Consider the following 13,122-nt stretch of genomic DNA (forward strand, 5'->3'; position numbering starts at 1 on the left):
GCAGTCATGTGTATTAATTCATAAAATTACTCCGTTTGTTCGCAAATCAAAGCTAGGAAGAACATCACGGAACAATCTTTTCCCACTGGCCACAGCTGGACATGATCTTGCCCTCACCTCGGACACTGGGGACTGGGCAGGAAAGGAGTCAAATTCTTAGCGTCAATCTCAGTGAAATTGACCCTCCGGAGGATGCTGCAATTTCACCTGTAATATGCACCCAGTTTGGATCAGGAACCACCCAGCCAAACCTGGGCTGGGAAAGCAGCCGTTCAGCCCCCGCTCCAGACATCCCAAAATCAACACCAACTCTCTGAATTTTCTGGAAGCATTCTCAGTGACGGGATCGCGACATTAAAAAAAAACGCTCACACAAGACAACGTCAGGCGGAGAAATGCAGAGAACAGACAGACGTGCAATCCTTTTCTCACAAGAGTGAACAGAAGGGAAATCAGATCTTTGTCTGTACTTGTGTGAGAAGCTGAGGGGAACCTGAGATCAAAGCAACATTCAGTGGATCTGGGGATTCCGAAGGACACATTTTAAAGTGTGAAACTGAAATTTAAACAGAAACCATTATTTAAAAAAAAATCACCAAGCAGTGAGCCGGAACCATCTGTAATTCTAAGTCCTGTGGGGAGGAAAAGAAAACATCCTACTGAAACAAACTTGTTTCCGTGGTGAATGCTGGACAGTAATCAGTGGTGTGTCAGAGACTCTTCTGGCGATTAACCCTTTATGTTCCTTGTGAATTGGACTGGAAGCCAGTCTGTGATTTGCTGAGACACCAGGAGTTCCCAGTTTGTGGAGCAAGCCAGAGATGTCCCCTAAAGTTTTCATTCTCCTTTGCCTTCAGTCGGTCATGCAAGCGAGGTAAGTTATAGTGGTGTGTGTGCAGTGTGTTTGCCACCTCTCTCAGCCTGTGCTTTCCCTTAACTCGTCTCTCTCTCTCTCTTTAATGGAACTTTCAATGAACGTTGTTGCAGAGATGATGGTTCTACGACCTGACTTCTCCAAGCCTCTCTCTCTTTCTCTCTGCCTGGGTTAGGGCACTGCATCCCTGGAGAGATCCCGGTTACCGAGAGTCAGCAATAAGTGCTGATCAACTCAGGCGATGGAGGTCTTAAAGGAACAGGCCCCTCCAAAAGGTGGTGGCGCACGGCTATGCGCAGGCTTTCACCCGCGCTGGGTTTCTTGCTTATTGTTTAACTCTTGTTTTTTAAACTAAAATCACACCAGTAGTCCTGTTGCTATGGTCATGGTGAGATGGGGCATTAATTTGAAGTCTTTGCCTTGAATGCCCCTTTTAATAATGCTGCTTCCCTCGAGTTCAAGATCTCCCAGTGTTTTTGTATTTTGAATATTCTTGAATCTGTTTCCTCTCCTCTCTCAGGCAGCGGGTTCCAGACTATAACAATTCACTCCATAACTCATTCTGCTTATTGCTCCTCTGCTTCTTTTGCTCATCACTTTAAAATCTGTGCCCTTTAGTTACTGTTACTCTACCTTCTGCCTAAAGAAAACATTAACCTTTATTTATTCTATCAAAACAGCTTATAGTTTTGAACACCTCAAATAAATCTCCTCTTAGACATCTCTGCTGCTAGGAAAGCAGCTCCAGTTTCCATATGAAGGTAGTGTAGCTATTACAAAGTGCAGTTTCTTCAATGCCACCTCAAATGTGAGTTCACTATCCTGTGTTCAATCATTGAACATTCTGAACCAGGAGTTTTGTGAGCATTGGTTTTCAGACTCAAAAATGTTAGCTCCAGAACCATTTCTCTCTGTTAAGGAGGAGCTAAGTGCATGGCTGAATCGAAAGGTGCAGAGCACCCATAATCACGAGAGCTCTCTGGAGCCTTCAGCTGTGAGCTCAGGCACAGAGTGAGAGCATATCTCAGTAATGCTCCAGGCTCATATCTACAGTGACCCTTAGGATCCCAAGTGGGGTATGCTGGAGCCCTGTTGCAATTTGTATTTGTGGTTTCTGTGGCAATGTGAGAGGATGTTTCTGTATGAATGAGAGCAATTTATGAATGAGTCTAAGTATAATGTGCAAATGTGTTTAAATGCATATATTTATATTCATTCATGGAATGTGAGTGTCACTGGCTGGGCCAGCATTTATTGCCCATCCCCGATTGCCTTTGAACTGAATGACTTGCTCGGTCATTTCAGAAGACATTTACGAGTCAACCACATGAGTGAATGAGTGTATTTTGAAGACCAGGATCTCAAACCTGAGATTATAGTTATGGTTTACTGGGTAGCAGTGATCCCCAGACTTTTTTATGCTTCAGAGTCTTGGACAACCTACAACTGGCAGCTCAAAGCACTGGGGAAGTACCACCAGCAGAATCTTCGCAAGATATGACAAATCTGATCACAAAAGGCAATTCAACAACAACATCTTCTCCGAAGCAAACTCGTACAGCATTGAGGCGTCAATCACTCAAAACGAGCTGCGCTAGGTGAGATCTGTCAGGCATGCCTGACACCAGAATCCTGAAGCAACTGTTCCACTCAGAACTCAGTCACAACAGGACAGTGGAACTGCTTTAGCGATATCCCCAAAGCATCACTGAACAGATCGAACATCACACCAATTCATGAAAGTCCCTAGTTTGTGACTGATCAAAATGGAGAAGGTTCATTCAGGAAGCTTTTAAATACATCAAGAGACTTAATCGAGGACAAGCTGGGGTGAAGTTGAGGCATCAGAGAGAGCCTCAAACAACCCATCTCCCCACCCTTCAATCACCACCTGAGTTAATGTGCTCAGTTAATGGTAGGGCATTGGGGAGAGATATAGAATAAAGAGATTTATTGGTACAGGTTCATAGCTCCCTGAAGGTGGAGTCACTGGTGGTCAGGATGGTGAAGAAGGCATTCGGCATGCTTGGTTTCATTGGTCAGAATATTGAATATAGGAGATAGGACGTCTTGTTGAAGTTGTAAAAGACATTGGTAAGGTCTTGGAATACTGTGTACAGTTCTGGTGATACTATTTTAGGAAGGGTATTCTTAAACTAGAAAGAGTGCAGAAAAGATTTACGAGGATGCTATCAGAACTTGATGGTTTGTGTTACAAGGAGAGGCTGGATAGACTGGGACTTTCTTCCCTGGAGTGTAGGAGACTTAAGGGTGATCTTACAAAGGTCTATAAAATAATGAGGGGCATAGGTGAGTTAAATAGTCAACATCTTTTCCCAAATGTCAGGAAGTCTATAACTAGAGGGCATAGGTTTAAGGTGAGAGGGGAGACACAAAAGGGTCCAGAGGGGCAATTTTTTCACACAGAGGGTGGTGAGTGTTTGGAACAAGCTGCCAGAGGTAGTAGTAGAGGCACGTACAATTTTGTTTTTTAAAAAGCATTAGGCAGTTACATGGGTAAAATGGATATAGAGAGAGAGGCCAAACACAGAGAATTGGGACTAGCTTAGAGAGGCTGAAGTCATGGGGATCAGGGGAAAAACTCTCCACTGGTTTAAGGACAGCATGGTGGCACAGTGGTTAACATTGCTGCCTCACAGCAGCAGGTACCTGGGTTTGATTTAGGCCTTGGGTGCCTGTATGCGTGGAGTTTGTAGGTTCCCCCCATGTTTGTGTGGGTTTCAATCAGGTGCTCCAATTTCCTCCCGCACTCCGAAGATGTGAAGGTTAGGTGAATTGGCCATGCTAAATTTGACAAGGTACCACATGGTTTCATAAGGTCAAATCTCATGGGATCCAGGGTGAGGTAGCCAATTGGATTCAAAATTGGCTTAACAACAGAAGACACAGGGTAATAGTAGAGGGTTGTTTTTCAAACTGGAGGTCTTTGATCATCGGTATGCCTCAGTGTTTCGTGCTGGGTCTACCGTTACTTGTAATTTACGTTACTTATTTGGATGAGAATTTAGGAGGCATGGTTAGTAAATTTGCAGATGACACCAAGTTTGGTGGCATAGTGAAGAGTGAGGAAGATTATCTAGGATTGCAATGGAATCTTGATTGGGCCAATGGGCTGATGAATAGTGGTTGGATTATAATTTAGATAATTGCGAAGTGTTGCATTTTGATAGATTGAACCAGGGCAGGATTTAATGGTCAAACACTGGGGAGAGTTATAGAACCAGGAGATCTAGGGGTACAGGTTCATACTCCTTGAAAGTGGAATCACTGGTGCATAGGGTGGTGAAGAAGGCATTCAGCATGCTTGGTTTCATTGGTCAGAACGTTGAACACAGGAGTTGGAATGTCTTTTTGAAGTTGTATAAGACATTGGTGAGGCCACGCTTGGAATACTCTGTAAAGTTCTGATGACCTACTATAGAAAGGATATTATTAAACTAGAAAGAGTGCAAAAAAGATTTACTAAGATGCTACCGGAACTTGATGGTTCATATTACATAGAGAGGTGGATAGACTGGGACTTTTTTCCCCTGGAGTGTAGAAGGCTCAGGGGTGATCTTTATACAGGTCTATAAAATAATAAGGGGCCTAAATAAAGTTAATAGTCAACATCTTTTCCCAAAGATAGGCGAGCCTAAAACTAGAGGGCAGACGTAGGTTTAAGGTGAGAGCGGAGAGATACAAAAGGGCCCAGAGGGATGATTGTTTTCACACAGGGTTGCCAAAGGTAGTAGTAGCCGTGGGTTGAAAGTATTTAGACAGTTACATGGGTAAAATGGGTATAGCAGGGTATGGGCCAAACGTAGGCAATTGGGGCTGGCTTAATGGTGAAATATGGGCAGCATGGACATGTTGGGCCAAATGGCTTGTTTCTATGCTGTAAGCCTCTTTGACTCTAAATTGTCCCTTGTTGTCCCAAGATGTGTAGGTTAGGGGAACTAGTGGGGTAAATACGTTGTCGGGACTGGGCCAGGATGAGATGCTGTGTCAGAGAGTCAATGCAAACTCAAAGCGGTGAATGACCTCCTTCTGCACTGTAGTGATTCAATGGTTTACCATGGCTAATCCACCTAACCTCCACATATTTTAATTAGCATAACCAATCCTGCTCATTTTTGGGTTGTGGGAGGAAACTGGAGCATCTGGAGGAAACCCATACAGACACGGGGAGAACATGCACACTCGGTACAGTCACCCAAGGCTGGAATTAAACTTGGGTCCCTGAAGCTGTGAAGCAGCAGTGCTAACGACAATGCCATTGTGCCACCCATGGTTACCCTGTGATCCACGGTGATCTGGTGACATTCCTCATGCATATGTTCTTCAATCTTGACTCCCCCACATTTTGAAAGCCTTTAGTAAACAGAGTGACTCCAAACCTTCCAACCTTTTCTCTCTCTCTAGATCTCATTTTGGACGAACCTTATTCATCCAAGGATGAAGTTCATGTCTTACAAACATCTTTGGAATGAGGACTTCAGTCTAAAGAATGTTGGAGCTGTCCCAGCAGGCACCTGGGCAGTGTGAGGGGCTACCGTTTTGCATGGGGTGTGGGACTAATCAATCTGCCTAGCCAGTTAAATTGAGCTCCCAATGTCTGCTGAACTCTGTCATCAGAATTCTCCAAAGCAGTGCCAGAGACTTCCCACATTTAGACCTCATGATCAGTGCTAGGAAATCATCAAAGTCTCAGTTATATTTCAAACAATTTCAGAGGAGATATCTGATCAAAACCTAATTGCTCCAAAGTTCAGAAAAATGTGACAATGTATAATTGCTTTAGTGATCTGAACTCTGATAGTGCAAGGCACTTGTGATCATGGATCTGTGATAATGTGAGAACAAAAAACAAAGAACAGTACAGCACAGGAACAGCCCTTCGATCCTCCATCCCTATGCTGATCATGATGCCTATCTAAACTAAAACTATATGCACTTATGGAGTCGGTATCCTTCCATTCCCATCCTATTCATGTATTCATCTAATTGCCCCTTAAGTGCTGCTATCATACCTGCTCCACCACCTCCCTTGGCAATGCGTTCCAGACATTTACCACCCTCTGCGTAAAAACATTTGCCTCACACATCTCCTCTAAACCTTTCCACACACACTTTATCCTATGTCCCCTAGTACTTGACTTTTCTACCCTAGGAAAGAGCATCTGACTATCCATTTTGCCCATGCCACTCATAGCCTTCTAGACCCCTATCAGGTCACCTTCAACCTCTGCCTTTCCAGTGAGAACAAAGCAAGTTTATTCAACCTCTCCTCATAGCTAATACCCTCCAGACCAGGCACCATGCTGGTAAATCTCTTCTGTGTCCTCTCCAAAGTGTCCACATCCTTCTGGTAGTATGGTGACCAAAATTGTACATAATATTCTAAATGAGGCCTAACTAAGGTTCTGTACAGCTGCAGCATGACCTGCCAGTTTTTACTCAATGCCCCAACTGATGAAGGCAAGCATTCAGTATGCTTTCTTGACTACTTTATCCACCTGCATTGTCACTTTCAGTGATTGGTGGACATGTACGCCCAGATCTCTCTACCTGTCAACACTCCTAAGGGTTCGACCATTTACTGTATAATTCCTACATGCACTGGACCTTCCAAAATGCATTATCTCACACTTGTCCAGATTAAACGCCATCTGTCATTTCTCTGTCAAGTCTCCGATTGGTCTATAACTTGCTGTATCCCCGACGATCCTCTTCATTATCTGCAACTGTACCAATTTTTGCGTCTTCTGCGAACTTATTAATTAGACCAGCTACTATGAATAACAATGGTCCCAGAACTGATCCCTATGTAACACCACTAGTTACAGCCTTCTAGTGCTACCTCCTGTCTTCTATAGCCAAGCCAGTTCTGTATCCATCTTGCCAGCTCTCCTCTGATCCCATGAGGTATCTTGTCAAAGGCTTTACTGAAGTCCACGTATACAATATTCCTCATCTATCATCTTTGTCACTTCCTTGAAAAACTCAATCTAGTTCGTGAGGCATGACCTCCCTTTCATAAAACTATGCTATCACTAATAAGTACATTTGTTTCCAAATGTGAGTAAATCCTGCTCTAAGAATCTTTTTCAATAATTTCCCCACCACTAACATAAGGCTCAGTGGCCTATAATTACCTGGATTATCCCTATTGCCCTTTTTTAAACAATGGAACAACATTGGCTATCTTCCAGTCCTCTGGAACTTCACCTGTAGCCAATGAGGATACAAAGATTTCTGTAAAGGCCCCAGCAATTTGCATCTTTGCCTCCCTCAGGATTCTGGGGTAGATCCCATCAGGTCCTGTGGACTTATCTACTTTAATGCTTTTTTAAAACGCCCAATAGTTTCTCCTTTTCTGATATCGATAGGACCCAGAGTATCTACACACCCATTTGAACTTTTGTGATCAAAACCCGCACATTTACTATGGCTAATCAATCTACTTACACACCTTTGGACCATAAGGAGCAATTTAGCATGACCAATCCAAATAACGGGCACGTCATTGGAATGTGGGAGGAAATCGGAGCATCTGGAGGAAACCCGCGCAAACACAGAGAGAGAATGTGCAAACTCCACGTAGGCAATGACCCAAAGCTGGAATTAAACCCAGGTCCCTGCAGTGCTAACCACTGTGTCACTACGTCACCATAAAGATAGATAGTTGTGATTAGGGCTTTCCGCTGATGGAAAATGCCTGCGATCAGTGTTGTGCTATGGTGTGAAATCCCTTTATGACAGCCTGATGGAGATGCACATCAGTAAGTAGCATTTTCCAATAGTGCAAGATGCTTGCGACTAGAGTTATCCAATGGTGCAGGATGTCTGAGATCAGAACTTTGTGAAGGTGAGAGTCTCTTTTTAAATAGAGTTCTGTGATGGTGCAAGATCACTAATAATCAGGTGTATGAAGGCGAGAGATCTTTATTGATCTGTAAATATACATGAATCTTATGATCAGAGCAGTTATCTTTGGCAGTCTATTTCTGTTTCTTGTGATAACTCTCACTGTAAATGTGTGAGATTGAATGTGCTTGGCTCCATGTGGAGAAATCCTCCAGTTCACTCAAATCTCATAAAGTCGCTGATTATTTAGCTTTAATCCTCAAGCCACTTCTTAGCTACTGAATTAGTTTCATCTCAAACTTAGCAAGCACATGGCAGCTAATTGAGAAATATTACAGCCGTTTTAGCACATTGCAAAATATCTATTTATCATGAAGATTGACGACTGATTGGTTTGAGGTGGTTAAAATGATAAAAGAATTTTATATGATAGAGCAAGATTAGCTCTTGCCTTTGGCTCAGAATCAGAAACAAGGAACATTAAAATTAAAAGTAGTCCAGGTAGGACCAAAAACAAATGATTTTGCCTGTTGGAGATGGCTGGTCATTGTAATATCCAGCAACACTGTATCCCCCACCCGGGACACATTGTGACCTTGATGCCAGTGATAATGAAATTGTTGGAGAAGATTCTTAGGAAAAGGATCTATACACATTTGGAACTGAATGGTCTTGTTAGTGACAGACAGCATGGTTTTGTACGAGGGAGGTTATGTCTCACTAATTTAGTTGAGTTTTTTGAGGAGATGACAAAATTGATTGACAAGGGAAGGGCTGTGGAAGTTGTCTATATGGACTTACAAAGCATTCAACAAGGTTCCTCATGGCAGGCTGGTACAAGAGATTGAATCTCATGGAATCAGGGGTGAATCAGCCAGATGGATTCAGAACTGGCTTGGCCATAGAAGTAGTGGTGAAAGGGTGTTTTTCTGAATGGAGGCCTGTAACTTTTGGTGTTCTGCAGGGATCAGTGCTGGGATCTTTGCTGTTTGCAATATCTATAAATGACTTGGAAAAAAATGTAGCAGGTCTGATTAGCAAGTTTGCGGATGACACTAAAATTGGTGGAGTTGCAAATAGTGATGAAGATTGTCAGAGAACACAGCAGGATGCAGATCGGCTGGAAAAATGGGCAGAGAAATGGCAGATGGAATTTAATCTGGACAAATGCAAGGTGATGCATTTTGGTAGATCCAATTCAGCTGAGAGCTATAAAATAAATGGCAGAACCATCAAGAGCATAGACACACAGAGTGATCTGGGACTGCAGGTCCACAGATCCTTAAACGTGGTGGCACAGGTGGAAAAGGTGGTGAAGAAAGCATACGGCACCTTGCTTTCATTGGATGGGGCATCGAGTCTAAAAGTTGGCAAATTATGTTGCAGTTGTATAAAACATTGGTTAGGCCACATTTGAATACTGTATCCAATTTTGGTCACCACACTACCAGAAAGACGTGGAGGCTTTGGAGAGAGTACAGAAAAACTTTATCAGGATGTTGCCTGATATGGAGGGAATTAGCTATGAGGAGAGTTTGAATAAACTGGGATGGTTTTCCCTGGAAAGACAGAGGCTGAGGGGTGACCTGATAGAGCTTACAAAATTATGAGAGTTATAGATAGGGTGAACAATTGGAAGTTTTCTCCCAGGGCAGAAATGATAGTTCCAAGGGAGCACAAGTTCAAGGTAAGGAGGGAAAGGTTCAGTTGAGATGTGCAGGGGACGATTTTTACACAGAGGATCACGGGGCCCTGGAATGCATTGCCAAGTGAGGTGATTGAGGTAATTACGTTAGCCACATTTAAGACACCTTGATTGGCATATGAATAAGCGAGGAATCGAGGGATATAAGCAATGGTCTAGATAGGACAACATGGTCGGCGCAGGCTTAGAGGGCTGAAGGGCCTATTTCTGTGCTGTATTGTTCTTTGTTTGTTGTTCTTTTGCAACAGGCATCCATCTTGAATAATCCAATCACTGCACCAATGATGGGTGTGCCTTCACCTGCCTGGGGTCTAAAGCTGTGGAATTTCCTCCCAAAAGCTCTTCCATGTATCTCTCTCTTCTCTGTTCAGATGCTCATTGAAACCAATCTTTTTGATTCAGACTTTTGGTCCCAAGATCACCTTCTGTGACTCAGTCAAATTTTGTTTGACAACATCTCTAAGAATTACCTAGATATGTTAAAAGGTACTACAAATGCAAATTGTTCTTGTAGTTGTTGGTGGTATGTACAGCAACAGAACATAGGAGGATAAAATAGGCTTGCGGTACAGGCCAACCTCGAATCTTATTCAGTGGTGAGATAGGCTCATGGGGCTGAACGACCTTCCATTCCGAAGAAATAGAATGAGATAGTTGGCCAGCTGAGTACTTTTGAGATAGTTGACCAGCTTGGGAGTTAAAGCACATCATCCTTTCTCTTGAGGACATTAGAGGTTATCTCTTATACCCTGCAGTGGTGAGAAATTGTGAGGGAATTCCGGAGTTTACAGCCCCAGACAGCTGAAAACCTGGCAGCATTTTAGGTCGATTTAGGAAACAGTGTGGCAGGAAGGGCCACAGGGTTTACAGCAATACTGCATCAGTGAGTAAGGTGCAAGCAGGAAATAATGGTAAAAAACATCAAATGAAATGCTCTTTTTCTGAGTACACAGAAACATTTGCAACATGATAGATACATTACAGCCATAAATAGAGAGATAAGTAGACTTGATCTTGTAGCCTTAAAGATATCTGGTTTCAAGGTGACCAATGTTGAAAACAAAATATTCTAGAATACTCGCCTTACACAAAAACAGGTATCATGGAAAAGGCAGACTTGATAATAAAAAAAAACTAAGGAGAATAACGGGAAAGGATCTTTGGTCAGAGAAGTAGAATCAATAGGACTAGAGATTAAGAATAGCAAGGTTTAGAAACACTGGGATTTGTTTAGAGGCCCCTAATAACAGCTTTATGTTGGACAGGGAATACGAAACAACAGAGCTTTCAACACAAGTAATGCTCTAATTAGGATAGGGTGCAGGGAGATACTTGAATCTTTCATATAAATTGGATAAATATAATTAGCAAAGATAGTTTGGAGGATGAGTTATTGGAATGTATTTGAGACAATTTTCAGAAGAATATATCATTGAACCAACCAGCGATAAGAGTATTCTGGATCTTGTATTGTGTCATGAAATAGGGTTAATCACTAATCTCACAGTAAAGGATCCTATAGTGAAGAGTGGTCATAGTAAGATCCAATTCATTAAGCTGGAGATCCAAAACAAGACTCTGGTACATAAATAACAATTACTTAGGTATTGGGTGCAGGCTGGCAAGGTTTGTTTCAAAAGTTGATATTGAGATAGGTCAGCAGTAATGAAGATAAAAGAAAGCAAAATTCTCAAAGAAAATGTACATCCTAATGAGAAACAAAAATTCCAATGGATTAAGTGAACCATCTGAAGTTGAATAAAGTAGGTACCAATTAAAAATAAGGTGTTTATAATGGAAAGAATAATTGGAAATCAAAGGTAGGCAGAGTTTTGGAAACCAGCAAGTGAGAAACAAATTGATAGACAGACTGTCAGAGTGAAATACCCAGAAATATACAGAAAAGTGGATTCTCAGTTCCCTTTACAGGCACGAATGGCGGTGGGGACGGAGAATCGAGGGGGAGTCCCCAAATGATTTTTACACTGGCGGGATCTCCCTGTTCGATTATCCCTGCTCCCTGCCAGTAACTTAATGGGGATCCTGCCATGTAATGACTGGAATCCAATTTGAATATATTTAAATACGATTAACGGGCCTCTTCGTTCCACTATCAGTCCACAAAAAATTGTCTGTTAGAGCTTGAGACAGAATCAATTGTAAACGTAGAGCAAGGAAACAGTAGCGACACTAAACAAATATTTATATCTGTCTTCATAACAGAAGATACAAAAATCTTAGCAGAAATAATGGGACCTACGTGTCCAATGAAAGTGAGGAACATCAGTTAATCAATGTCATAGAATCATAGAATCCCTACAGTGCAGAAGGAGACTATTTAGCTCATCGAGCCTGTACTGACAACAATCCCATCTAGGCACCATAGCATCCAGGTAAATACCTGTGACTAGGCGTATTTACCTTGTTAATTCCCTGACATTGAGGAACAGTTTAGCATGGCCAATCTACCTAACTGTGCTGTGAGACAGCAGTTCTAACCACTACTACCGTGCTGCCATTGTGCTACCTGTTTTAGTAGAGGAAAATTAATGGAGAAACCAGTGGAACTAAAAACTGATAAATCCTCAGGACTACATCCTAGGGTTCTAAAAGGCTAAATGCACTGATTAAAATTTTCCAAAATTGCCTAGATTCCAGAACATTACCAGTGGATGAACAAGTGTAACACTGCTATTCAACAAAGGAGCAAGAGGAAACAAGGAAGTATGGGCCTGTCAGTGACATCAATCATTTGGAAAATATTGGAGTCTATTATAAAGGACATGGTTTTATGAAAGAGAAATTGTCTCTAAAAAGTTTATTCGGGTTTTTAGAGGGTGTAGCTAACAGCATGTAGTATTTGTATCACCAAAAGGCAATTGTTCAAGTTCATATAAAAGATTAATACATAAGATAGGGGCATTTTATTAGCATGGATAGAGAATTGGTTAATAGGCAAAAAACTGAGATGAGGGAATAAGGGAATAATATTGAGCAGGTGAGCTATAACTCATTGAATGCTGCATGGATTAGTTCTGAGGCCTCAGCAATTTAAAATCTAGATTAATGAGTTAGAGCAAGATACTGATAGTAACCTCCCTAATTTTGCTGATGATACAAAGCTAGATGGCGACGTAAGCTGTGAGGAGGATATTAAAAGTTTTAAGTAGGTGAGTCAGCAGTAAAGGTCAGAATTTTCACACTGACGGAATTTTCACACTATTTTGGCAGTATGGCAGTGGATGCCTGGATCTGCCACTTTCAGAGGAGAGGAATTGGAGTGGTTCCAAATCCACATTCACAAAGTTATAATGCAGAAGCTTCAGCCAGATCTGATCTGGGCTATTGGATTGTTTAAAACACAAGGTGTGCACCATGGACAAAGTAAGAGAAGGTCTAAAACTGCCAGAGTTTTTTTGGAAAGATAGAATATCCTCTTGAATGTGGCCCTAGGACATCTTAGGGAGTGGTACAATGCCCCTTTGGGAGTGGTAAGTTACCATTTAGGGTTGTTAAAGTACACATGAATGTATGTAAGTACACATGTATGTATGTATAAACCCAAAATAGCTGTCAAGAGAACTGTCAAAATAGCTATCATTTTGTCCTGCAAAGCAGTCTGCAGGTTAGTAAAAATCAGAGGCAAGATTCTCCAGTCTCCTGGCCATGAGTT

The 13,122-nt window shown here is 42.0% G+C and overlaps 1 protein-coding gene across 1 annotated transcript in view; it reads left to right on the plus strand.

Moving 5' to 3' along the window:
* Window positions 1-482: 482 nt before the first annotated feature.
* The window catches only part of LOC145342614 (gamma-aminobutyric acid receptor subunit gamma-4-like), a 229,624-nt gene continuing 216,984 nt past the window's right edge, over window positions 483-13,122 (plus strand). The window contains exon 1 of the mRNA XM_080188158.1: window positions 483-874. Coding sequence (XP_080044284.1) covers window positions 822-874 — 53 coding nt within the window. The 5' untranslated portion in view covers window positions 483-821. The remainder of the gene's footprint in view (window positions 875-13,122) is intronic.

This window comes from Carcharhinus amblyrhynchos, chromosome 4 (genome assembly GCF_965287045.1).
Source record: "Carcharhinus amblyrhynchos chromosome 4, sCarAmb.v2.hapA, whole genome shotgun sequence".
Lineage (NCBI taxonomy): Eukaryota > Metazoa > Chordata > Chondrichthyes > Carcharhiniformes > Carcharhinidae > Carcharhinus > Carcharhinus amblyrhynchos.